Below are 26,000 nucleotides of genomic sequence, written 5' to 3' on the forward strand. Positions count from 1 at the left end.
GGGGAGAGAGGAAGGGAGGGCGGGAAGGAGGGAAGGAGGGAAGAAGGGAAGGAGGGAAGGAGGGAGGGAGGGAGGGAAGGAGGGAATGAGAAGGAAGGGGAGGGAAGGAAGGGGGAGGAAGAGAAGGAAGGGGGAGGAGGAAGAAGAAGAGGAAGAGGAGGAGGAGGAGGGGGAGGGGGAGGAGGAAGAGGAAAGGTTTTTAACCACCATTCAATTTTTATGTTAAAGCAGTTGTGGGGCTAACTCTGACTGCAGATGGGTTCTGTAATATTTAATTAGCTAAGGGCAACATTTTTCTTTTTTTTTTTTTTTTGAAAGAATGCACCAAACACATTCGCATTTATTTTTTTTTAAGCAAATGACAAAAACCCAAATTACCAGCTTTTTTAAACCTAAGCTTAACATTACATATTTAAACAATAGTCAAACTGACGAGGTTGCCAGCATCCATGCACAACTAGAAAACATCCTTAGTGTACACTGAACCAGAAATGTATTACCATTGATGCAGTAATAGCTTTCATCACTAAATACTGAAAATAAAATTGAAGTATTTCCGTAGAAGATTTATCTGGCAATGTTAACTTCACAGCAGGCTGACACTACTCACTCACAATTCACCACAATGGGAAGCAGATCCATGCTGGTGTTACAGACAATCTCATCCTAGCACTACTCAAGTCACAGGGCTCACCTCAGATTACGATTTGTTTAAAGCAAAGTGCATACAGAGATTACAACAATTTTAAAGACAAAAGAAATAGAAAGGTCCTATTTTGTGGTCCCAACAACAAACTCAAAAATCTGATAGTTGGAGGCTCCAATGAGCTTTTTTATAAATACTTTAGTTTAGGTACAGTTATACAGAAAGTCGAGTTCGTTTCAAATCTTCAAAAAAAAGTTCCTGTTATTCCTCAAATGGTGCTTGTTATGGTTTAACACTTTTGTTAAATGCGTGCGTTGAATTACTTGTTATCCAAGCGTAGCAGGTGCTCCTTACCATTTATAGTCAAGGACTTTAACTGCCAATCTTCTTCAACTTCTACTCTTTCTTGACCATTCTCCACAATTCTCTTTGTAGTGATTTTTTTTGCCATTAACTATCTTAGTTGAAGTTGATATTGATTTGAAGTTGCCCATTCCACTGCCGCCAAATGACGTTGAAGAAAATGAAGTGAGACCCCCATGACCTAGTGACCCGAATGGAGTAAAGCCTGTATCAAAAGCAGAAAATCCACTTCCAAAAGAAGGAAATCCACTGAAGGTAGAGAAAAATGAGCCGGCACCTCGGCTTCTACTTCCTCGGGGACCTCTTCGGTTTCCAAAGAAGTCATCAAATGGGTCTTCAAAGAAGTCAAATGAAAATGGGTCCCTTCCACCAAAAAATTCCCTGAAGACATCATCTGGGTTCCGGAATGTGAAGCCAAACTCAAATGGACTGTCAAAATGACTTCCACCTCCTCCTCCACCACCATTTAATCCTTCTTTGCCATATTTGTCGTAGATGTCCCGCTTTTTAGCATCCGATAACACTTCATATGCCTCAGCTACTTGTTTGAACTTCCGCTCTGCTTCTTCTTTATTTTCAGGATTTTTGTCCGGGTGCCATTTAAGTGCCTGTTTTCGATACGCCTTCTTAATGTCCTCAGGTGAGGCATGTCTCTGCACGCCCAGCACTTCATAGTAATCCACCATGTTTTAACTGACTGTTGGAATAAATCCGAGGACACGGCGGCCAGCGAGGAGGGAAGTCAGGCGGCCGGTCTCCTCGCGGCTGTGGCACAGCTGCGCTGGTGGCGGTGGCGGCCAACATTTTTCTTATTAAGAAGAAAATCATTGATGAGAAATAGTTGTCTAAAGAGCTTATGGATTTAAGCATAGTGTCTGGGGGCTGTCATTCTTTGAACTAGCATAGTGTCTGGGGGCTGTCATTCTTTGAACTTTAAAGAAATACAACAAAATCATTTGAGGAGTTGTTACATTCATGGATAAGTGCATCTCCTAACCCTCATCAGAGGAGCTTCCCTTTTCATTAAATGGAAATTAAGACAAAGGCCCATAACTGGCCAAGGTGGAGAGAATAAGAACCTGTGGGATTCTCAGCCTTAACTGGGACAACTATATCATCCTTTCTCCTCCCAAGGATCAGGGATGATTGTGGAAGAAAAGGTAGAAATGTTGAAACAGCCACAAGCAATGGGTGACTACAGCATCATAGTACTTCCTGGACACAAGACAGTTGTGCATATGAACTTACAGCAACTATGACTGCAGACAGAAGACCTGTAAAAGATCAAGCCAGACATAATACCAACATAGAAGAGGAAAGTTGTCAGGAAACCCCACCCCTTGTTGGAGAGCTATTCGGCAGTTGATGGCCATTGCAAGAGAAAGAGTCAAGCCTTCTCCAGTTATCTGGGTGCTGAGAGGCTCCACTTACTCCCAGAGATGGCCCTCCACCCATTCATATACTGTGTTGGCTCCTGGCAGCACTGAGGGGATTCTTGAAGGTTTTGTTGGCGGTGTTGGTATCATTGAAAGAGAGAGAAAACACGTGAAATTGGAAGGGAATAGGAGTATCAGGTAATAGGGGTGGGATTACATATATGAAATTCTCAACATTTTATAGTTTGATTTTTTGTTATACTTTCCTTCCAGGAGTTTGGGTACATGGGCATGTTTTCTTAGTTCCAACAACAGCTGGATCCATTCTGAGTCCCAAGTTAGTCAATCTACCTGTGAGCCTCAGATTGGTCGACTGGCATTCTTGTCTTTGATAAGAGTTCTTTCAGCCCAGAGTCTATATTATGGCCAATGATACATCGCCTGCATCTGTATTAGGCACAAAGATCTTCACTCAATGTTAAAAGCAGCTATTGGCAAAAACCCATGTATTGCTTTTTAGGAACGACCCCCAAATGGGTGTCACTGACCACAGTCCGCCGACTCCTTGGAGACTTTAAACTTCATGAGGAGGCCATGATGTGTGGTAACATCCTCTGAACTGAAATCGTTGCTTACAGAGGCCATAAGGGTCTTCAGTAGTAAACAAGCATCCACATCCTATGGAGCTAAAACCAAACACACCAGCTCCCCCTGTGTAGTTACAGAAGCACAGTGTTCTGGAGAGAAGAGACTTCCTGACCCGTTGAAGTGTGTGCACACTGCACAGAAGACTCCCAGGATACAGCTCGTGTGAACTCATCACACAGGCTGACGTGGACTTCACCTGGATACAACAGTCATCCTTGCTCCTAAGCCAGCCACATAAATTCATTTGATCACCACTTTGATAAATTCCTTACTTCGTTCTCTCCTCAGTTCCCTGTCTTGGGCAAATAGTCATCTGTGTCACTTCTCGATAGGCAAAGGCTCATCGATACCCCTGGGCTCCTTCATGTGGGAATCTAACCCAATAGCTCACCACTCTGTCTTCACAGCCATCCAACAACCAGTCTCCATGGTTCTCTGAGAGCAGGGACAGTTTCTATGCAGCAGTGGTGCATGTGTTTTCCAACCTTGCCTAGCCTACGTGGTGATTAGAAAGCAGCAGTGTGATAGGTAAGGGCAGGGCAGGCAGGAGATTTTCAATCTCTAAGCTGGTAAAACCCAGAGAGCTCAGGCATTTCCTCCATCCTTTTCTTCCCAAGCTGTAAAAGTCTTAGATGCATTAGTCCCCACACTGTGCCCACACAATGGAGTCAGGATCACCCCTGATGCCACCTCAGTAAGAAATAACCCTTATTGTGTTCAGCCATTCTAATTTCAGGGCTTTACTTTGTGGATGGCTGGCAATTAATCACCTCACTGGAACCACCCTCCAACTTACGTGCAGTGAGGAACATTTATTGAAAACACCCACTTCTACATATATAAATGAGTCTATGGAAAATACAGTTTTGCCTCTTTGGGGAGCAAAAGCTAACATGAGAGTATGGGCATAGCATGCATAAATCAAAGTTTTGAACCCCTAAGCTCGCCATCATATTAACAAATGTCACAAATGTAACTGGGTTCTTGACCTCATAGACAATAAAACCCCACGGTGGTTGCATCCTCTTGAATGAGTATCTTTTATAGTGCTAGATAGCAGTGACCAAAATACAAATAAGCTTTTTTGATCATCAATTACTCTGCATGGAAATAATTATACTATTTAATCACCTCATTTGAATCCTTCCCGCTTCCTTTTGCCCTGATGAGCATTTTGATTATGTCTCTTAGGGGTGTCCTTCCCAGCATCTTTGCTATAAGAAAGTGCTAAGCCTTGGATCTGCTATCCTTCTAAGGGTCACAAAAAGATTTTGTGTTGGCACTTACTAAAACTATAGTCTTTAGAGACCCTTAGGAAAAATAGCATTTATTGAGACCATATATTCCAACACCATCAAGAAGCAGAGAAAACATTAGTTTATCAACCATCCTCTGTCAGGCATGTTCTTGAGGGCTGTTCTCTCAGGACCCACAGCAATCCTACAAATTGTGCCTGCATTGGAAAAGGGAGGACACTGAGTCTCACAGAGACTTTAAAATGGAGACCTGTCACCCTCCAAGCCATGCTTTTTCCATGACATCATGGGCCCTCCATTCACATGCCTCTGCCACTAGCCAGATGCCTTCAAGACATTTGGCGGCTAGCCAGTCTAAGCCCAGGAGCAGGGTGTGGACCCAGGCTAACCTGATCAGCACCTGCCCAGAATGAAGCCCTGTGCTGAGGTCTATCAGGGCATCTGTTGCCTAACCTGGTACCTGGTGATAGGATGACTCAAGGCCCCCTTTCAGGTCACACGTGCCTACATTATTAATATGATAGCTACCATGAGTCTTCTTATTTAATGAAATATTTGGGGCCACTCAATCATTTGTTAGGGTTCAATGAGAAATCGATGCCTGTTTATTCAAAGCCCTGTCAGGAGCTTGGAAAACATCATGCTACTTTGAAAAATGAGGGTTTTTTTTTTTTTAAGATTAAAAAGAAGGGGGCCCCAATGATTTGAGAAGTTCTCTGGTTGCCAGTTGGCGTTGGTCCTTCCTAAGGGAGCCAATCCAGTGCCACCATGGTAATAAAAGCGCCCTCCCCCCTTTCTGGCTGCTTTCAAGAGTGATTAGCAGAAGGGGATTCATAGGCCTTGGTTTTGTGTTGTTTTGTTTTGGGGAGGGGGTAGTTCTTTTTTTTTTTTTCTTGCACTTGGAGAATAAGTTAATTATGATTGGCTAAAATTTGTGTGGTTTTTGCTTTTATCCTTGAACCACAATTAGAGCTCCCAACAGCCTCCTGGCCCTCAGGAATTCCAGCTGGCATAATAATTGATAACCGTGGTTATGAATAGATTGGAAACAAGACTGTGAAAGAATGCCCAGCCACTTCAGAGGGTCATTTATAGCGCACTGAAGGGAAAGGAGAATTTCAGGCCTGGAAAGCTTAGAAACAGAACGAGTTTTTATCAGTTTCCCTGACACTGGCAGATCAAAGCCTGAGTTGTGCTCTCTAAGGGTTACAGATAATGGGGTGGCTGCTAATTCATTCGGCTGCTGGAGCCGAGGCCTATTCAGCAGGGTAAACCAGGGAGTTTTCATAGCCCTGCTTTGTAGTCTTTATCATAGCACCAATGCAAGAATCACCTTTATATTTTAATGAGACATTTGAAAAGTATTTGATTCCCTCTGGCTAGGGGCTCTTTCTCAGCTGAGACAGTAAGAAAGGGTCGCCCAATGGAGCCTCGTTTTCTGAAAGCAATACTATCTGCATTCCTGCCCCTCCCCTGTCACTTTAATAACTTCAATGTGAGCAAAAGTGAGAAAGGAATTGAACGAGCTTAGCATAAAAATCTAAACTACTTTCCCTTGCCTCCCCCTCACAACCCCCCTCATGCCTGCCCGGAGAATGAGGCTGATGAGATGTAGGTTCAAATCCCTTCTTGAGCGTGCTGTATGTATGATGCTTCAGGGACAGCTTTATGACCTCCTAGAAGCCTTCCCCTCCCTGACCTATGGAATCAAGATAAAAACTGTGTGCTGAAGGAGATTTAAAGCCATTCCGCAGGGTGTGAGGCACTCTGCTTGTCTAATGATGAGGAATTTAGAAGCATATTATGGTAAAATAAATGAGACAGTGTTCCCCACTAAAGCCCCATGAAGCTCCCTTAACTGTGTTAAGTAGATAGATTTTTTTTTAATACTGTAAGCATTTTAAACATTCTTATGAGCTAAATAATGCCACCATCAGGTCCATATATTGATGTTCTAACCCTCAGAACCTCAACATATGGATGTATTTGGACTAAGGGTCTCTAAAGAAGCAACTAAGCTAAACTAAGTTCATATGAGTAAACTCTTAAAACCTGTCTGGGGCATGTGCACACACACAGGCAGAAGATGCTCATCTCTAAGCCAAGAAGGGCTGACTGCCCCTAAACCAGTTACAACCTCCACAACAGTGAGAAAATAAACTTCCTTCTGTTGTGAAATGAACCAAAGTTATGGAAGCTATTGCTGGCTAAAATAAGTGTCTGCTATGCTGCGGTCTACTTTACAAAGTCTAGTGCTCAGGCCTTTTCAGTCCTACGAGATCTTTCTGTCTGAGCAGAAGGGATATGATTATTGCGGGGAGGGTGTAGACTGTGGTCTATATTTTTTTCAAGCAGATTATTTGTTGCCATTCAATGTTCTCTGGAAGTCTCAGTTCCCCCATCTAGAAAACTGTGAGAGTTAATGGAAAGAATCGTATAACAGGAATCGGGGTGGGGGGTGCTCCCCTTGCCTCCAGATTTCCTGGATGACATACAGAGAAACTTGCAGGCAGCAGAGGTGATTTACTTCCAGCCTCTACTCTCTCCCCTCACTGGCACCTGCGATGTCACATTTGTGAGGACACAGAGCCCCAGATCCACCACCCAGAGCTAACTCTACTCAAGCTCCAGAAAAGGGAACTGTAAGTCCCATGGAGCATGCTCGTCAATTGCTGTATGTGGACAAGCCAGAGACAAGTTTCACTCCTCTCTGTTCAGCTGTGTGCACATAAACCCCTATTTCTCCTCTAGAGGTAAGGATGATCTAGCACTTGTTGCCATACGTGCCCTGTGTGAGACACAGGCATGAAGTGTGTCCAACACATCCTGAGGTCTTCCAGTAAGACACAGCCCCAGGAGAACTCCAGAATCCAAAATCACTTCCACTGAAGGACTTTGCTCAAAATGAGTCCCCTGTGCTACCAAGGATTCCCAAAGTCCTAGGTCCCAGAGGCCCCTTTTTTCCACTTGGCTCTACCTCAGACTCAAATATAAGCTACTCCTGGCCAAGAACATTGTTAAGCCATCTCAGAGTCCAGGAAGGCTCTGACCCATAGCTTTCTTCCATTCACAAGACAGGAGTAAACTGAAGGAAAAAATAAACCTCTCTTGACACTTTTTCTTTGTCATCCAAGAGGTCTTAAGCAGCATTCAGTGTGTAGCATCTGTGCTTAGTATACACAAGTGACCCAAGTCATATGTTGAGGTGCAAAAGGTACACACATGAAACAGCCTACTGGCATTTTCAGTTTGATGGGCAGAAATGATTAAAGAAAACAAAGCACAAAATAGTTCATGACCGTCGATAGAGTTCTCATGATTCCGAAGAAACTATAACTGTCTCTTGTATAAAAAGAAATACAGAACCCCTAAAATTATAAATCTGTTTCTCATATTAGAAATTGATTGTCCTGGGCCATTCTGACTATTCACTCACAGTACTTTCTGCCTCCAGCCCTGTCTTCCTTTCAAACTGATCATGCAATCACAGAAACCAGATCCTTCCTTCCTTCCTTCCTTCCTTCCTTCCTTCCTTCCTTCCTTCCTTCCTTCCTTCTTTGCTTCCTTCCTTCCTTCCTTCCTTCCTTCCTTCCTTCCTTCCTTCCCTCCTCCCTACTTCCCTCCTTCCCTCCCTTCTTTCCTTTCATTCATTTGAATAATCCCTTTATTTTCCTACAGGAAAAATCCTAATTGCTTAACCGGAAGTTTCTTGAGTATTAAGCCAGTCACATTCCTATCATTTGCTGGTGTTTTAACTTCTGCCAATCTCTCCCTGTACATTTTTTTCCATAGAGTTTGCCCTTGACTCGCATGGGTTGTTCACATGCTTCCCTCAGCCTGGAATGCGGTCACCTACATTCCTTGCCTATCAAAATTATTTTCCCATTGAAGGATCGGCTCAAATTCCCCTTCTGTCTACAGTTCTTCCTGATCTAGTTAATAATTTATGCCTCCTTTCCGACTCACTTGAGTCATTCCATATACCTATGCACCTGTTATGCTCTGGCAGAGAGGCAGGAGATGAGTAGGGAGATGAAGATGAAGATCTAGATAGATGGAAATTTTCTCTCGAAATTTAAAAAATGCCTCCATGTAGGATTCCTTCAGGACAGTCTCAGGCCTGAAGAACCCTTCTTCAAGACTTTTGAACCTGATATAATAAGATGTGAACTGGTTGGTTGGCAACTGTGTACACTACGTAGCAGGGGCTGAAGTAGTTGAGAACTTCCTGAAATCCAGGCCTCTGCCTCATCCTGCAATCCTGGTAATTATTGTCCCATGTATGTGGCATGACTAGCATACGCAGAACGATCAGAGAAGGATGCACTGCTCCTTGAATGGGTACCACTAGACTGCGCCGACAGTGACAAGCTCCAATGTGTATCAGTGGGACACCATGAAGAAAACTCTGGCATTTGTGTCTTTTACTTGTGATTGTTTTTCTGTGTCCATGACCCTTCGCTTTTTCACCTTTTTTGAAAATGTATGAATGCACTATCAAATTATAATCAAGCGATGGGTCTTGCTGGTATGGGAGCATTCTACCCCCTACTGTGCGCTGAGTATTCATTAGTTTCACTCTGTCTGAGCATTATGGGTGGCCTCAATCCAGTTGCCCGTGTCACTGCAGTTCTTTGTCAGTAACTGTGCCTCCCAACCTTGGCTGTGAACTCTGTAAAGACAGGGTTTGTGTTCCTTTATCTCTATGCCATTCAATGGCTACCTCACTGCCAGAGCACACATCGCCTGTGGACTTCTGAGAGAATGGATGACCTGATGGATGGATATATCAGTGAAGGGATGTTTGGGTAGATGGACAAATAGACAGATGAGGAAATAAGTGCTACTGAAATCTTGAAAAAAAACTTGGAAGACAAACAAAACTTATAACCATGTTAGAGGTAGAATTTCCTGCAAGATAAAAACAGTTTGTTTTTGCTTCAATAGACTACCTAAAATTATCATGTAATTGCAAAATATGAACTACCTATCTTGACCAGGAATCCTGTTTTTTATTAATTCAACAATGTGCTAACGAGGAGATGTTACAAAGGCTGAACTAGGACTAGACACACACACACACACACACACCATTATCATTACACAATGCTCAACTGAATTTGTCTTAGGACATTCAGAAGGCCTTTCAGGCTTCCTCACTATATGAAATTTGAGTCTGGAAAATCAGCATTTGAATACTTCTCCAGACACTTATTAGCTTTGTGACCTCTGGCCCAGCTTCATCTCTTCTATATCAATTTCCTCATCTGTCAAATCAGGATAATAACTTCTGTCCTGCAAAGCTGACAGAGTTAGTGCAAAAAGGGTGACATTCATTTAAAACCTTTGTGACAAAGTACAAACTGAGTGGTCATCTATAGAAGACATGTATTATGCATCCATCATACCCTTTCCTTCTGGCAAATGTTCTCTTTAATATGTCCAGATGTCCATGAGGCAGTTTTGTCTTCTCCCAATTCTGCATCTTTGTCAGATAGAGGAATGGACACATGGTCCCCACTTCAAGATATTTAAACTGGGACCACAGAGAAAGACTTGTTCTCCATTGCATGGCATGTCAATCAATGGGGACTAAAGGGACAAGTAAGCACAACTTGGGAGCCAAATGGAGAAGAAGAACCTTAGTAGATGGAGCCCAGTCATTAATAGAAGCTGAGACAATAGTCATTAAAGTGTCTAGCACATGGCAGGCACTTACACAAATACGTGCATGTGCACATGTGCATGTGGGTGTGGTATATGTATAGTTCCATGTAAAACCATTGTCTTCTTAGATACTAAGAGAGGAATTTCTCCAAGTAAGTTCTTAGATGTAGAGCACCTCCACCCACACCCCTCTGATCTCAAACCAAAGGAGAACCTTTGCAAAACGTCTCATGGCACCAGAATCAGATTTTCCTCAGTGTGTCTTATTCTCTGACAACCCCCAAAACAGAACTAAACTGGTTTTTTTTTTTTCTTTTTCAAAACCTGTCAAATCCAGTTTGTGCTGTTCATGCACTCCTAGAGGTATGGCTGTCCGTCGGAATGATGACAGCCTACTTAAGGTATGATTGACCTACTAGAAGCAATATCTTAAAACAAACAAACAACAAAACTGACCCTTCCTCTCCCAGCAGCTTTCCATTGCTAATCTCCTCAGCAGTGGGTAGGACTTCATGGCACATCCCCTCTCCATGCTGGGATTTTTGTCTGCCTTGAGCTTATGCAGGCCTTATGGATTCTGTCACAGCTGCTGTGAGTTTCCATGTGCAACTGCCCCATCGGGTCCAGAAGACACTTTTTCTTTGGAGTCATCCACCACCTCTTACAGTCTTTCCACCCCTTCTTCTGCAATCATTCCTGATCCTTAGGGTGTGATATACAAATATATCCCTTAGGGATGAACACTCTACTGTCTCTTATTCTCTGCACCTTGAACAGTTGTGAGTCTCTGTGTTAATCACCATCTACTGCAAGAGAAGCTTTTTCTGATAAGAGTTGAGGCACATACTGATCTTTGGGCATAACAAAGTTATTGAAAGTCGGTTCAGTACTCCATTTAACAGGAAAATGGTGATAGGTTCTCCAGGAAGGCTTATGACCTGCCTGGTTCTTGACTTTATAACAGTGCCAGGAATTGGTTTCATCTTGTGAATCAGGCCTTAAGCGTAATCAGAAAGTGGCCTGATGTTTCTGTAATGTTTGTGTCACAATTACACCAATGTGTATATCTCTCCAGGCAGGTCATTAGCATAGCTCACTGAGATCAGATCTGGGTAGTCCTGGTGCTAACTTTGCTTCTTTGGTAGAAATGTATAGCATCTGCTGGCACTACGCTATCTAACCAACAGGGATGGAGCTTCCAAGGAAATACCAGCTTGCTTTCTCCATGTTCTATAATGAGAATGTCTAAAAATGAAGAAAACAAACAACAGGGCATTAAGTTAGGAGACTAAGGACAGGAAGTGGCTCTGGAAGAACTTAGGAGAGAGATATACATATGATCAAAATACATTGTGTGAAATTCTCAAAGAACTAATGAAACATTTAAAAAGGTAAACTCCTATCAGTCCAGTGCAGTTAGAAATTACAGTCTTCACAGAACACAATTGAAGGTATGGTCCTTTCTTCATTATCCACCAGGAAAACACTTCTCTAGCTGCTCCTTACATGGCTAGCTTAAAAGTACAATTTATGAATTCCAGTTCCAATAGTCACATCACTTACAATACTTTATCTGTGACTTTAAATATCTGGATCATATTCCTCTAGTTATCACAAATAAATTACTGCTACATTAGAGAAGGAAAAGAAAAGAAGAGAAGAGAAGAGAAGAGAAGAGAAGAGAAGAGAAGAGAAGAGAAGAGAAGAGAAGAGAAGAGAAGAGAAAAATGTAAAATAACAAAACATCAACAAAAACCAAGGCTTTCTATAATTGTGTCCCCCTTGTTCTCCATGGCTACCCCAGGATGTCTCCCAGCAGAGGTACCACTCTGAAGTGCCTTGTTATCTCTAGAAGCTGGGCATTCTTTAAGGTTCACGGAAGCCCAGTCCCAGGCAATAGCCCCTAACTGATAAGCACCCCAGCTTCCCCCAACCTCTTCCCAGTAAGTGCCAGGAAAATCCTCTGAGTAATTGTCAGGGGTCCCAGGGCTTTGAAGAGCTGGGCTTATCTTTATGGCTCCTGTTGGGCCCAGCTGAATATAAGAAAGGTCATGACCTGCTCTTCCAGTCTCCCTGGAGAGAGAAGAGAAGGAAATGAGCTGAAGTTACAGAAAGAGAGTTTTTAATCACAGAAAGTAAGTAACTGCTGCAGCCATTCTGTGCAGACAGCTAGTGTCCTGTTTTGTCTGATGGCTTCCAGCAATCCCTATCCTTGGTGTTATAGACCCCTATTATGTTCTAATAATCCCAGTCCCATTTGGAATCAATGTTTGACCCCATGTTTCGGGGTCTTCTATGTATGTTTCTTTGTGTCTTAGGCTGTCCATGGCCTCCTACAGGAGACAATGGAGGCAGTAGTTTCTTACGTGTTTAATCAGTGGGCTATCTGAACTCCTAAGCATCTAAACATAAATGGAAACCTGAAATGTGTATTTTAGACTCATAAATAATCTACATATTACATAGATAATTACTAACTTCTCTAAATAAAAATTTCAATAATGTTAAATCTAATTATTGAGAGTAAGTTGACCTACAAAGCAATTGATATATCTTGAATCATTAGTACAACATAAGTTGAATATTAAGAATAGTCTTATTCTTAATAAAGAATATTCCTAACAAAGAATAAGTATGTTCAAATATACACATATAGTTTATGAATCTATAAGTAATTGTGTTATACATAGATATATATGTGTTATTCATATAAACACCCACACCTTTGCCCATAAACATAGATAGACCTTATGTCTAATTAGGATCTGAGGAGTTATATCTGGCTTAAACTTTCAAAACCTTATCTGATTAGTATATTTAGTTTTCTACACTGACATAAGTGACTTTGATATTGTAACTTTAAAATCATATTAAGAAGCAATAAAACTTTTATCATATGAATGGGTGTTCGATTTTGTCAAATGCTTTCTCAACATCTAACAAGATGATCATGTGGTTTTTGTCTTGCCCCAGTACAGGGGAACACCAGGGCCAAGAAGAGGGAGTGGGTGGGTAGAAGAGCAGGGTTGGGGGAAGGGTATAGGGGACTTTCAGGATAGCATTTGAAATGTAAATGAAGAAAATAACTAATAAAGACATATAAAAGTTAAAAAATATAAAAAAATAAAATAAAAAACAGCAGTAAAATAGAAAAAAGACGCAATAAAATCTATAGAGACTTAAATCAAGTTTTTAAATGTGTAAAATATATTTCTGACTTCTTAGTATGACATTTATATTTCTTTTCTGAGTTGTGACCTTTATTAGTTACCTTTCTAGTCACTATAATAAAGTACCATGACCAAGGCAATTATTGAAGAAAGAATTTATTTGGGCTTACAGTTTCACATGTCTAGAGTCTGTGATGACGGAACAGAGGCAGCAGGTGCCAGGCATGGCATAACTGGAGAGAAGCTGAGTCTCTGTATCCTGATCCACAAACACAAAGCAGAAAGAGCAGACTAGAAATGGCATAGTCTTTAATTTCCCAAAGTCCAGCACCAGTGACAGACCTCTTTCAACACAGCTTTGCCTCCGAAGCCTCTCCAAACAGCACCATGCACTGGGGACAAAGTATTCAAATGCTTGAGACTGTGGAAGACATCTCACTCAAACTACCACAAGAACCAAAGGTCTTGTGAATTTCTATGGCTTTCTCTTGAGCCACATATAATGATGGTGATCGAAATTTCTACCCACATCTGCTATCTGCCAAGTGCAATGTTAGGTCCATCAGAGACAGTCTCTTCAACACTCCACACAATCATACCCATGTAGACACTAGAATTCCAATTTTATGGATTATAAGACAGGTTCTGAGAAGTTAGTTCATTAGTCAGTCTAATGTGTAGCCAAGATCTGAGGTCTGTCAATTTTTTTCTTCTACCCTGTTCTGCCCACATTCCACCCATTACAAACTGGAAAGACAGCAGCCACTGCTCCCATGTGGTCTGAGGTCACTTAGTCTTTGGCTATTACCTGTTAGACAGGCCCAGAGAAGAACTGCAATGATTTGATAGCCTTTAGAACTTTTGTTGCTAGTTCAGAACTTGCTGAGAGATGCTTATTTAATGGATAGTCCCCGTGTTTTCTAGAATGCATAAAAATGAGGTATGTGGTAGGGGGAGAAGCAACCATTTTGACTGCTTAAAATAGTTATATGTATTGATTCAGAAAGGTGCCCTTCAATATAAATAACTCCAAAAACAATGATGACATATTTTCTAGATGGTAAAATTTTATTAGACCGAGTCCTATTTTTTTTAATAATTTGCTCAATTCTTACTGAAATAAGAAGATCAAATTCTCTGTGAGGAGAGTGTTAAGCACATGTGGGTAGGGGGGAAATGCTTTCCCAGCAAGATCCAACTAGGAAACATCATCTTCCTTGCAGGAAACAGCCAGGAATTAAGTAGAACTTCTGAGCCACCAATCTTCAGAAACGTCCATGTCTTATTCTCCTTCTCAGTTTTTCTAAATTACCTTCTAGGGATCAGCTCTCTACTGTGTGCAGACAAATAAAGGTGATTGGGCAGATGGCCACAAGCAGCTCACAGTTTGAAAGGAAAATTACACATATGTAAATAGCCACTAATACTGCATGCCCAGGGCTGTAGTGTTGCTATGCACACAGTACTGTGTGGGCTTCTGAGAGACAGCTGCCCATTCAAACAAGGGACATAACATCCAAGGAAGTAACATCCTGTCTGCTGGATCTATTTGTCAAGAGAAAGCAGGGTTAGAAAACTGATGAGACCATTTTGTACAATACCCCAGGAAACAATGAGTTGTCTGAAGATCAAAAACAAGGTAGTCACAGACTCCCAATGTGGAAGATTGGAAGCAAGATAGTCAACCACGCACAGTTCGGCACAAGGGCAACTTTTGTCAAAACTTTTTATGACTTCAAGCAGATGTGACCTCTCTTCCTTGGAACTCCATGGCCCTTTCTTTGGATATGCCTTCTGTCACGTACTACATGAGCACTAACTTTCTTAGGGCCATTCCCTTATTCACAGCGTTTTCAACCAGGGTCAGGAGCACAAAAGTGCAGTGGTATTTAATATTCTACATTAACTACATACATAATCTGAGAAGTGCTAAGAGGTTGAGATTAGAATACTCAGAATTAGGCTGGGAGCTGAGTTGGTGGATAAAGGTACTTGGCACACAAGCATGAAGACCTAATTTCAGAGCCCCCAAAAAGCTGGGCACATTAGCCAACGGTTCTAATACACAGCATGCTTGCCAGGGGATGGAAGGCAGAGACAAGAAGATCCCTGGTTGCTTGTGAACCAACTAGTCTGGCTTACACAGGAGCAAACAAGAGACCCTGTCTCAAAGAAGATGGAAAATGGGTGGTAGTGGCCCACACCTTTAATTCCAGTACTCAGGAGGCAGATGCAGGCTAATCTCTGTGTGTTTGAGGTCAACCTGGTCTACAGAGTAAGTTCCAGGATGACCAGGGCTACACAGGAAAAGAAATCTCTCAAAATGAAAATGAAAAATCAGAAGGAGGAAGAGGAGGAAGAAAGCAAGGACTGACACCTGATAATTGTTCTATAACCTCTACACATATACACTGACATATACATATGCACACTCTCTCTTATACACACATGCACATATGCACACACATTGATAGTTAATTAAATTGTTTAGTGTCTAGCAAAGAAAATATGCTTACCAATATATTAATCTGACGTTATCTGAAGTATCAGTCCTGTGTCAGAGGAATACCTGCAGCATGGTGTCATTTGGTGGACAACACTGGAAACCCAGTGTGCTCAGACAAGCCTGTACTCAGAAGGAGCTAATTAGCTTGATTCTTAAAGGATTGGCCAAAATTCAGCGATAACGTGGCTCACTTCTCATGACATAAAAATATTCTCTCTGTGAGGTGCATCAATATCATGCTGGACCATAGGTGTATCGGATGTCCGCAGAGGTAGCTCCAAGCAACACGGCAGAGCTATGGAGTTGAAGAGCATAGGCAGCAGGAGTCAGATCCCTCATTGTCTGTGAACACCACAGTTCACTCAGACCCTAGTCTCTGCAGATTGGGCAAACCCCATCCCAAAGCCTACCTCTAGCAACATTGCTGCTTCTTCCCTCACTTTCTCTCCTTCACTTCCTTGGAGACTCCAGAGACTCTGTGAAATGAAGAATCAGTGACCTTGGAGAGCTCTGTTGAGCACTCAGGACCTATCAAGAAAAGCTGACCATGCATGGGACCTTCAGAGTGCAGAGTTATGGCAGTCATGCCATGCCCTCTGAAGAGACACTGAAAAGCATCTCAAAGACAGTAGGACACTCTGATGCTCTCAAGCACTTTGTGGTAATTGATTCTCAACTTGGAAAGATCTAGAGTCACCGGGGTGGAAATAAGGGGCAAGTCTTTGAGCATGTTTGTGAAGGATTGCCTAGATTCAGTTAAGATAAAAAAAAAAGGGGGGGGGATCACCTAAATGTAGGCAGCACCATCCCCTAGGCTAGGGACCCAGAGAGACCAAAAAAGAGAGAGCCAGCTGAACACCAGCATTTGTTTCTCTTTGCTTCCTGACTACCCTTGGGATGAAGTAAGTTCCCGTTGCCTTGACTTCTTCACAGTGATGAAATATATCCTTCTTAAAGGCTAAGCTAAACTGCCCACCATCTCTTCAGTTACTTCTTCTCGTCAGCTATTCTGCCACATCTACAAGGAAACTATTACATACCTGCATACCAGTTTTCTTTCATTTGCTTTCTCACATCACTTCCATTTTACAGATGGGCATCCTGAGGGTCAGAAGAGGGATTCTTACTCAGGACCACAAAGAAAATTGATAATGGGGCCTGCGTTGAGGATACAACAGCAGCTGACTTAGCCTGCCCCTCTTGTTTCAGTCTGAGGACCTGGCCACTCTAAGATCTAGAGCAATAGTTCTCAGTCAAATTATTTCATTGCTACTTCATAACTATACTTTTCTGTTACTTAATATCTAATATGCATAATATCTTATATGGGACCCCAAGGGGTTTGAAACCCAAAAGTTGAGAAACACTAGAGTAATCCTACTGATTACTGCCTACCTTTCCTACTAGGCCTGTGGTCCCAGAGCTGTATAATCTTTCTTCAGGGTCTATATTGTTCCAGAAATTCCTCCAACAAGGCAGTATGGGGCTCTGTGGAGGTTTCTACATTTCATGTGTGAACAAAGAAGCATATAGGTTGTGTGATTGGGCGCCTACCTGTGTGCTCATATTTAGATGCACAGTCAAGCCCTGAGTGTGTCCTCTCTTGCAGGCAGGTTTATGTCTGTATATGCATGCCACCCTTGTTTGTGTGTGGTGTGGCTCTCTTGGTGCATATCCCTGAGTTATGTGCAAAGGTATTTTATGATGCATATGGGGTATGTGCGTGAGTATTTGTTGCTGTAGTGTACAGTGCTAGTGTATAGCAGGTGGGGTATGTGCATGTGTGAGAGATGAGAACTCTGGGGTACCTGTTCAGATGTCTTGGAGTTATATGTGTCTATAGTTATGTGTCTCTACATGGATCTCTATGATCTCTATGGTGCATGTGTGCCCCCCCAGATCTCTATGGTGCATGTGTGCCCCAACATGAGTGCACGCAGTAACCTGTCAGTCACTGCTGACCTGGCTTCCCCATGAGCACAGGGCACACAGCTGAAGAAGTACAACACTGAGACAAGTCTTGGAAGAAAACCACACCAAATAAAAGCTCCACAAAGGCCCAGTGAGAAGTACAGTAATCACTCAGAAGTCTCTGACAGCAAAGGGTTTCCCAGGCCTCATTCCCCAGGACCTACAGGGGCGGCTTAAGGCACCACAGAGATGGAGTCATGATGTTCTTAAGGGTGCAAGGTAATATGAGGGCCAGTCTGAAAGGGCTGATACGAGTCTGTACTATAAAGGAGAAGGAGATCAAGAGGTGGGGTTGAAAAAGAGGCTCTAGGTAATGGCTCTAGGCAGCACTGGGTGGTGAAGTTTGTGCCTGTGGACATGAACACGAGTGCATGTGAACATTGTGCCTTTATGGGATATTTGTGCAGATATATGTAGTGTGTGTGTGTGTGTTGTTTATCATGTGACCAAGAGTGTGGACTGTGCTTGTGTCTTCTGGGTATGCATGTGTGTTGTATGTTTGTATGCACAGAGGTTGTATGTTTGTTTTCTCACAGGGTCTATGCACTCTTTTTTTTCTCATCCCACTGGCTCACCAAGCAGAATCAGCCCTCCCCTTCCTGCAGGCTGCCTGTGCCTTCTTCTCCCACTGCCCTCTGCCCAGAAGATGATAGATGACTCCTTGTGATTGTGCAAGCCTCCTGGGCCCATTGTCAGAAGGCCCAGGCTGGGGGGACATCAGCAACCTCTATGCAGATCGGCAGGCGGCCAGCCTTTGTTCTAGCCCTCTTAACATACTTTCATCTGTAGGTTAGCCTTGAACAAAATCCTGTTCAAATGCTGCAGACCTGAGGATAAACCTACCTTTCAGATTACAGTCTAAACTCCACTGCCGCCCAGGGAAGAGAAAGGCAGGATTCCTGTGCACTTCGGTGCACCTTTCTGAATAATCCCTTGAGCCTCCCTACAGGGCTCCCATCCCCTAATGGATGCTTTGATGACAGCAGATAAAGGCCAAAGGTACTTTTATTCTTGCAGAAATTGCTCCAAATAAACAACCTTGATGATTAAAGCAATAGAAATCCCCGGAAGATTGATGGCTTAGAAAATGTTGCTGAGTGAATGAATAACTTCCCCCTTTATTTCCAAGAGCTAATATTTGTCCACATTTGCTGCATTTTAGAGAGAAGTGCAACCTTTTTTTGTGCCCAGTGTTGGTCAGAGACAAATAGTCACCAGCCAGCTATTACTTGAACTTTAAACCCGGCTCCATTTATGAGCTATAGGCTGCTTGTCGGTCTCTACTCAAGTATCAACTTCAACTGGGCAGCAGGGAAAAACCACACCTGCCAATGAACTTTGGGGTGGGGCCAGACACTGAAATACTTTTTTTTTTGATTTTTAATATTTTTATTACATATTTTCCTCAATTACATTTCCAATGCTATCCCAAAAGTCCCCCATAGCGCCCCCCACTTCCCTACCCACCCATTCCCATTCTTTTGGCCCTGGCATTCCCCTATATTGGGGCATATAAAGTTTGCAAGTCCAATGGGCCTCTCTTTCCATTGATGGCCGACTAGGCCATCTTTCGATACATATGCTTTTTGAAGCCTTACCAAGCTCCATCTCCTCCTCCTCCTCCTCCCCCTCCCCCTCCTCCCCCCTCCTCCCCGCCTCCCCCTCCCCCCTCCCTCTTCATCCAAGCTCCTGTCCTCAGGAACACATTCTGAAACACGTGTCCCAGCCCATCCTCAAGCTGTTTTAAAACCTGACCCCGAGTGCCAAGAGGAAATCTTCAGCCCTGTTAGTTTTGGCCAACTTAGGAATCATGGCTACTTATTCATGTGGGTAGCCCCTGCTGTTGGCTCCATGAGAGAATGAATTGCCACCTTCAGAGTCGGTCCCTGGATAGCTGGTGATGGGACAGGTCAATACTCAAGGCCCTGGAAGGAATCTGGCTTTGGATAGCAGTTCAGGATGTTATACCACTCTTGCTAAATTACTGTAGTAATTGAGGATGAGTCCCCATCATACACAGGTGACTCACGTTCAACACACGTTCACCTCTGTCTGGCACACCTCAGCCTCCTTAGCAGTCTCTTCCCACTGAAGATCACCACTCTCAAATCTCAGGGTTTCTTTGCATTCTGGAGTAGCCCGCAACAACAGTGACGCAGCTATATCTCATCTTCCAGCTCCTTAATCAGCTCTGCTCTCGCCACTATTCCTTCTATCCTAATTCAGCCAGCCACACCCATGACATCATATAGGAATCTGTCATTACATAGAGGTGCTTTAGCGGGAACCCGAGACTACACGTGGGCCTCCTCTGACCACTACTCCCAAACCTTTATAGTTTTCTTCCTCCATTCCATTCTTTCACAGAACACTTTTCTGGGTCCCCTGAAACCTGTTTCTCAGCCCCTTATTTCCCTGATTGTCAGTTGACCCTTCCTGAGCTCAGTTACTCTCTCTTTATACTTGTGTGGATACATGAAAATCCCGCTTCCAGCCCTCTTCTCTGTAGCCACACTGGGAAGGTGGCATGCCAGTATAGAAACCAGAAAATATACAGCTTCCTGTCACTCCACATTAATTGTCTCTTTCTTCATCAAGTTGTGTAATACTGTTTGAATTCCCCATACTTCCTGGACAACCACATGCCAACCCTCTACAGCCTCACCCTCTCCTAGATCTCCCACCTCACAAACTTGCCCTGACTAGGAACTGATGTCAATCATGACATCATGATGAGTCAGAAAGAAAATCTACCTAGAACAGCTTGCCGAACCACCTGTAGGCTCTGCTCTATCTCTGTCTTTGTGACCTCCTTGGGACTCATGGAAAGAGGCAAGAATTGTCCTGTCCAAACCACGTCTTCCAGCCTTATGGTTCCTGCCAGAATCAATAAAAACTTCTGTCTTCTTAAATAATCTGAGATGTTTATACCAACTGTCTTCTTCATGGAATTCTACAAGGATCAAAACATCCTACTATAAATGAAATGAACAGACAACTCTCAAAAGTACAAATGTCTAATGCATATGCAAAGAAGTATCTACCATTTTTGGCCATTAGGAAAATGAAAAGCTACACTGAGATTCCATCTTGTCCCAGTCAGAATGGCTGCCATCAATAAAACAAATGTCCCACATCTGTAATCCCAGCACCTGGGAAACCGAGGCAGAAAGATGGCTGTGATGATGCTCAGGCTGCATAGCAAGACCTTGTTTCAAAGGTCTCAAAGAAACAACAGTGAAGGGTGGTAAATGTACGTAAGGGTATATGAGAAAGGAGCACCTTGCTACACTGCTGGTAAGGATGGCAATCAGGAAAGCCACTGTGGAAAATCAATGTGCAAATTCCCCAAATAACTAAGCTAACTGAAACTACAACTACCACACTATTGAGCTTCTCTAAGCTTGGGTATCTACCTGAAGGTTTTTTAAAGTCAACACATCACAGAAATACCTACACATCCATGTTTATTGCCGCATGATTCATAGTAAATACCAATCAACTGATAAAGAAATTTAGGATGCATACACATATTATATACACATACAAATATATATATATATACATACATAAATATACATGTATATACATACACACACATATATATGTATGTGTATGTATATACATGTATATTTATGTATATGTATCTATATATATGTATATATATATATATATATATATATATATATATATATATATAGAGAGAGAGAGAGAGAGAGAGAGAGAGAGAAAGAGGGGGAGGAGGTGGTTCATTTAGCCATAAAGAAGAATTATGTTATCTTTGGGAAAAATTCATGAACCTAAAGTTCGTCATGTTAGCATGTATATTATCCATGTACATATGAGTACATAAACACACACATCATATATATATGTGTGTGTTTATGTACTCATATGTACATACGTGTGTGTGTGTGTGTGTGTGTGTGTGTGTGTGTGTGTGTGTGATTAAAATAGAAGAGGGAGTGTCTGGAGGATGGGAACTAATAGAAGGTAAATGGCAGAATAAGAGAGTATAATCAGGAGGTAAATATGAACAAAGTACATGGTATACCTATATGAAGATGTCACAATAGATCCATTGTTTTGTACACTTGTTTGCAAACAAAGCCCTTGCTGTATCCTCTCTGCCCTTGCTTTTTATATAACCATGGTCTTCATTTCTTCTTTCTGTGTGGTGATCCCCTTCTGGGTGTCCTCCTCCCTCCTGTGTTAAGATGATGATTTTTCGCCCCACCTTCCCTCTAAGCATCACTCACCCTTCCAGAGTCCCATTGGAAGTGTCTGTGCTCGGGATCCTGTGTATGTATTTACAGAGCTTCTTTGCTCCAGACAGAAGCAGAGCCTCCCTGTCTACTTGGCATCCCTGCATGGTCCCTTCAGGCCACACAGCTGCTCTTTCCCATGTATACTCCCTCTGTTCTCCAAAGTCCTCCATAACGAAGACATGGCTTCATCTCAGGCAGTCAGCACCCTGCTTGGTGCAAGGGGCTCACACAGGCTCTCAGTGTCAGATGCATGAGTGGCCAATTCTTTGAAGTACATGTTATCATCTTATTGTAAACACCCAAGGTGCAGAACACTAAGTAAAGAAAGCAGTTACACCATTAATAGGAAGAGTCCATACATAATCCCGGGTCTTTTTGAATTTGGGATTTAAACACTTAACATTTTGTCCTTCATCAAGCTAGTGGATGGGATAATTTCACATGCCAGTATGAAGTGATATGCATATTTATGAAAAAGTTAAGAACTAAACATGTAACAAGCAAGCACTCTGAATCAAATTGGAAACAAATTGTTCCCGGTGGTCTCTAAAGCTCTAAAAATCTATTTTGTTCCTCTGCCATAATTCCTGATAGACAGGCCCAAGACCCTCCATGTCATTATGATGGATTTTTGAATCACTGCTGCCTGGGACTAGCTCAGACCTCCTTGGCTACACTCTCCTCTTTTCTTTCTTTATTCCTTTCTTTCTAACTGGCCCTATGCCATCTGGTGGTTGTACCCAAGACCTCACATTGCCAAATGTGATCCATCTCAGCCAGAACGCAGCAGAACCCAGAATCACTGTACTCTAATATACATACACAGACAGGTAGACTCTTGTGCATACCCAGCTCAGATATACGAACATACGTACATAAACCTCTTGCACAATGTGTGGGACGTTAGACCATCTGAGTAGAGTCAAGGTTGCTGTGGTACGATACAGTAGAAGAGTCCAAGACAAGGTAGGGCGGGGACTTGGTTGCTAAGATACCTGCTGTGTGTGTGTGTGTGAGGACGTGAGTTTGAATCCCTGAGACCTGTGTAGAAATACCGATATGGTGACATACATTTATAAACCCAGAGATACAAGGACAGAAACAAGTGGAATTCATTGGCCAGTCAAGTTGAGTCAATAAGCCCCTGGTTCAGTTGAAAAAACCTGGTGCCAAAATATAAGGATGTGAGTAATTGAAGAAGAAGGAAGCTGGCATTGATCCCTGGCCTTCATATGCCTATACATAAATATAGCACACATGCACGCAGAGAGAATGCTGCATAGGATTTTAGAGATGCAGCAACTTGCAGCATCTTCACATCCCTGATCCTATGGGGAAAGGAGTGTTCAGCAGGATGGACACACAGCTCGGGGGCATGTCTCTGCGGCAGAAAGAGATGAAATTTATTGACATTTAATGGCAGCTGCAGGCATTCGAGTGCTGAAGTTCCCCGAGGAGAATAGATGAGTAAGAAATGAAAAATCCAAAAACAGAAACCTGGGACTGTGGATCTCAGGAGAAGGGAGACAGAGGCCCAGGGCATGGGTTGAAGTAGGGTCAGAAAATGAGGAAGCTGTCCACAGCAAATGATATTCAACAATCATCCAAAGGATAACAATGGTTGTCAATGTCAGGTACAGTAGAAGACCCTGAAAATAGTGCCATCAGTACAGCTGCAGCAGTAGGTTACAATGAAAAGGGAATGAGGAAGAAAAGGAGAAGTATGTGCTGAAGGTTCATTTAGCTTCCACCCTTGAAAGCACTCATTCCTCAAACAGCCTTGTGTTGATATTTCTGTCTAATAGAAGAGTCAAAATAAAAATCTATCCACTGGACTTGAACCCAAGAACATCACTGGTGACCTTAACAACTGAAATTCACTAAGGGAAAGTGACTCAGAGATCTACTGGAATGAGGTATCACAATTTGGAGGTGAAAGTCTTCCCTAGAGCCTCATGTGTTCTGCAGAAACATGGTCACCAGCTGCTTCAGGCATTGAGAGAGAGAGAGTTTGACCCCTAAGGACTCTGGTATTATCTGTGAATAACTGAGAGATCACCATCTGTTGGCATTGTTAGGAAACTGGTAAAACCTTTAAAGACAAAATCTGATGGAGGAAGTAGGTCATTCAGTTTGTTCTTGTGTGTGTGTGTGTGTGTGTGTGTGTGTGTGTGTGTGTGTGTGGCAGTGTGTGTGTGTGTGGGGGGGGGTATCTTATCTCAGTTCCTCGCTCAGTCTCTCTGTTTCCTGGCTGCTGTGAAGGAAGCAGCTGTTCTCTACTGAACACTCTTCACCATGATACACAGGTCCCAAAGCCACAAAGCCAGCAGATGATGGATAGACATTTCCGAAACCATGAACCAAAATAAAGATTCCTTCCTTGGTTCATTTTTCTTAACTGTTCTCTCACAACAGCAACAAAAGCCAACTAGTGAATAAGAGGCAAGTAAGGATCTGGTAAGAAACCCCAAGCTCAATTCCTTGGCTCAAAATCCCACCAATCCCTGAACTTGCCCCTAGCTCAGGACTTGAAATCTCACCAGTTCCCACCCTGGAAAACTCTGCAACCCCGTGGAACCACCCCTGCACACACACACACACACACACCCAAACCCTACATAAGCCTCTCTTCCATTCAGTTCTCTGCTTCTTCTCACCTGAACAGAGCCAGTCCGCCTCCGGTGTTTTCCCAATAAATCTCTTACGTGAAGTTTGTTGTGCAGTGTGACTTTGTGGTATTCCCTAACTCCTGGCTGCCAGGAGTCCTTCCCTTCTGAGCTGTAACCTTTGCACTGGGGGAAACCTTTCCTCTCAGACCTGTAGCACTTACAATAAGAATGAAGAAAAAAATATTATTTCAAGATACTTGAACGGGAGGAAAAGAAGGGAGATTCTAGAGAGATTAGAAGATCCCAGACTGTCACAGAGGGTTGTGTTTCTGTGAGAAAGGCTTAAACTTGGCTGGAGTAGATTCTAATTTTGTCACTTTAGCTGCCCCTGTGTTGAGGGCAGAAACAACCCTGGAATTCAGTCCTATGATTGGATAGGGGAAGTGCCTGAGGTGGGAGGATTCTGGCACACGGTGAAGAGGAGGTGAGATGACTTTAGATTAAATGCTGGAATGGAGTCTGGCATGTACCCTAGTACTCAGTGACCACAAACCAACAGTTTAGTATGGGGGGAAAAAGAGGAAGTTAGAAGAATGACTTCCTTTCTGATCCTTTGAGGTCATGTGGCCATTTCAGAGAAATCTAAATTGAACTTTTCTTGAAATGAAGACCACAGCCAGCCAGGAAATTCCTAGAAAGTCAAATTTTGAGTGAAGTCTGAATTGGGGGTGAGGGGGCTCATAAGTGCAGCCCTACACAAAAATCCAGTCAAGAGCCACTAACCCATGCTTAGACACACTGCCTCTGTTGGGCTTATGCCAAAGTAGTATTATTTCAGTGTCTACTATGATATTAGCCATGACATGAAGCACTGAGGTCACATGTTGTATGACAAAACATTTCCCGAGGAGACACAACACACATTGTACAAGAGCATTGTGTATGCCAATGTTGCCACACATTGACATACAATGTCTGAAGGAATGATTACCTGGAGCTTCTGAGATGAGAGCAGACTGTTTGCTTTCCCCTACTGAGTCCTGCCTTCACCTCATATACCTTAGATGCAATCTTTTGCCAGAAGGCCCATTGGCCCATCCTTGCTTTTGGATGCTTTTGTGAATAGACACCGTGTTCTTCACATTTCTCTCCTGCAGAGTCCCTGGATATAAGGAACAGATTCACAAGGGAAAACTGCACTGGTTCATTCAATTGCATAGCCCTTAAACGGATTCATAACAGATTATAACTTCCATTCCTATTCATTGTAACTAAAGGACAAAATAATTAGACAGTGTACATGCCAGGACAAAGAAAGGAAGACACTCATGTGCACTGAGATTTTCTATCTTCAGGGCTAGAATTCTCAGCAGTGTCTGTGGTCCTGATCGTTTCTAGACCTCCCCATTCTCCTCTATGCCCCCTGGCATATGCTATCTAATGCCACTCTTGTGGGGTCCACAGGAAGAGGAAAGAAAGTGAGGCAGAACCCCCCAGGGCTCTAAAGTGCTTTGTCACTC

At 42.8% G+C, this 26,000-nt stretch overlaps 1 protein-coding gene across 1 annotated transcript; it reads right to left on the bottom strand.

Moving 5' to 3' along the window:
• Positions 1-320: 320 nt before the first annotated feature.
• LOC110307066 (dnaJ homolog subfamily B member 6-like) lies at positions 321-1,801 on the bottom strand. Its single transcript, XM_021179288.3, is given in 2 exon segments — positions 321-1,091; positions 1,093-1,801. Coding segments are annotated over 2 exon segments (729 nt in total). The 5' UTR covers positions 1,696-1,801; the 3' UTR covers positions 321-965.
• Between the last annotated feature and the right edge of the window lie 24,199 nt (positions 1,802-26,000).

Source organism: Mus caroli, unplaced genomic scaffold (genome assembly GCF_978045245.1).
Source record: "Mus caroli unplaced genomic scaffold, Mus_caroli_1 scaffold_14, whole genome shotgun sequence".
NCBI classification, from domain to species: Eukaryota; Metazoa; Chordata; class Mammalia; order Rodentia; family Muridae; genus Mus; species Mus caroli.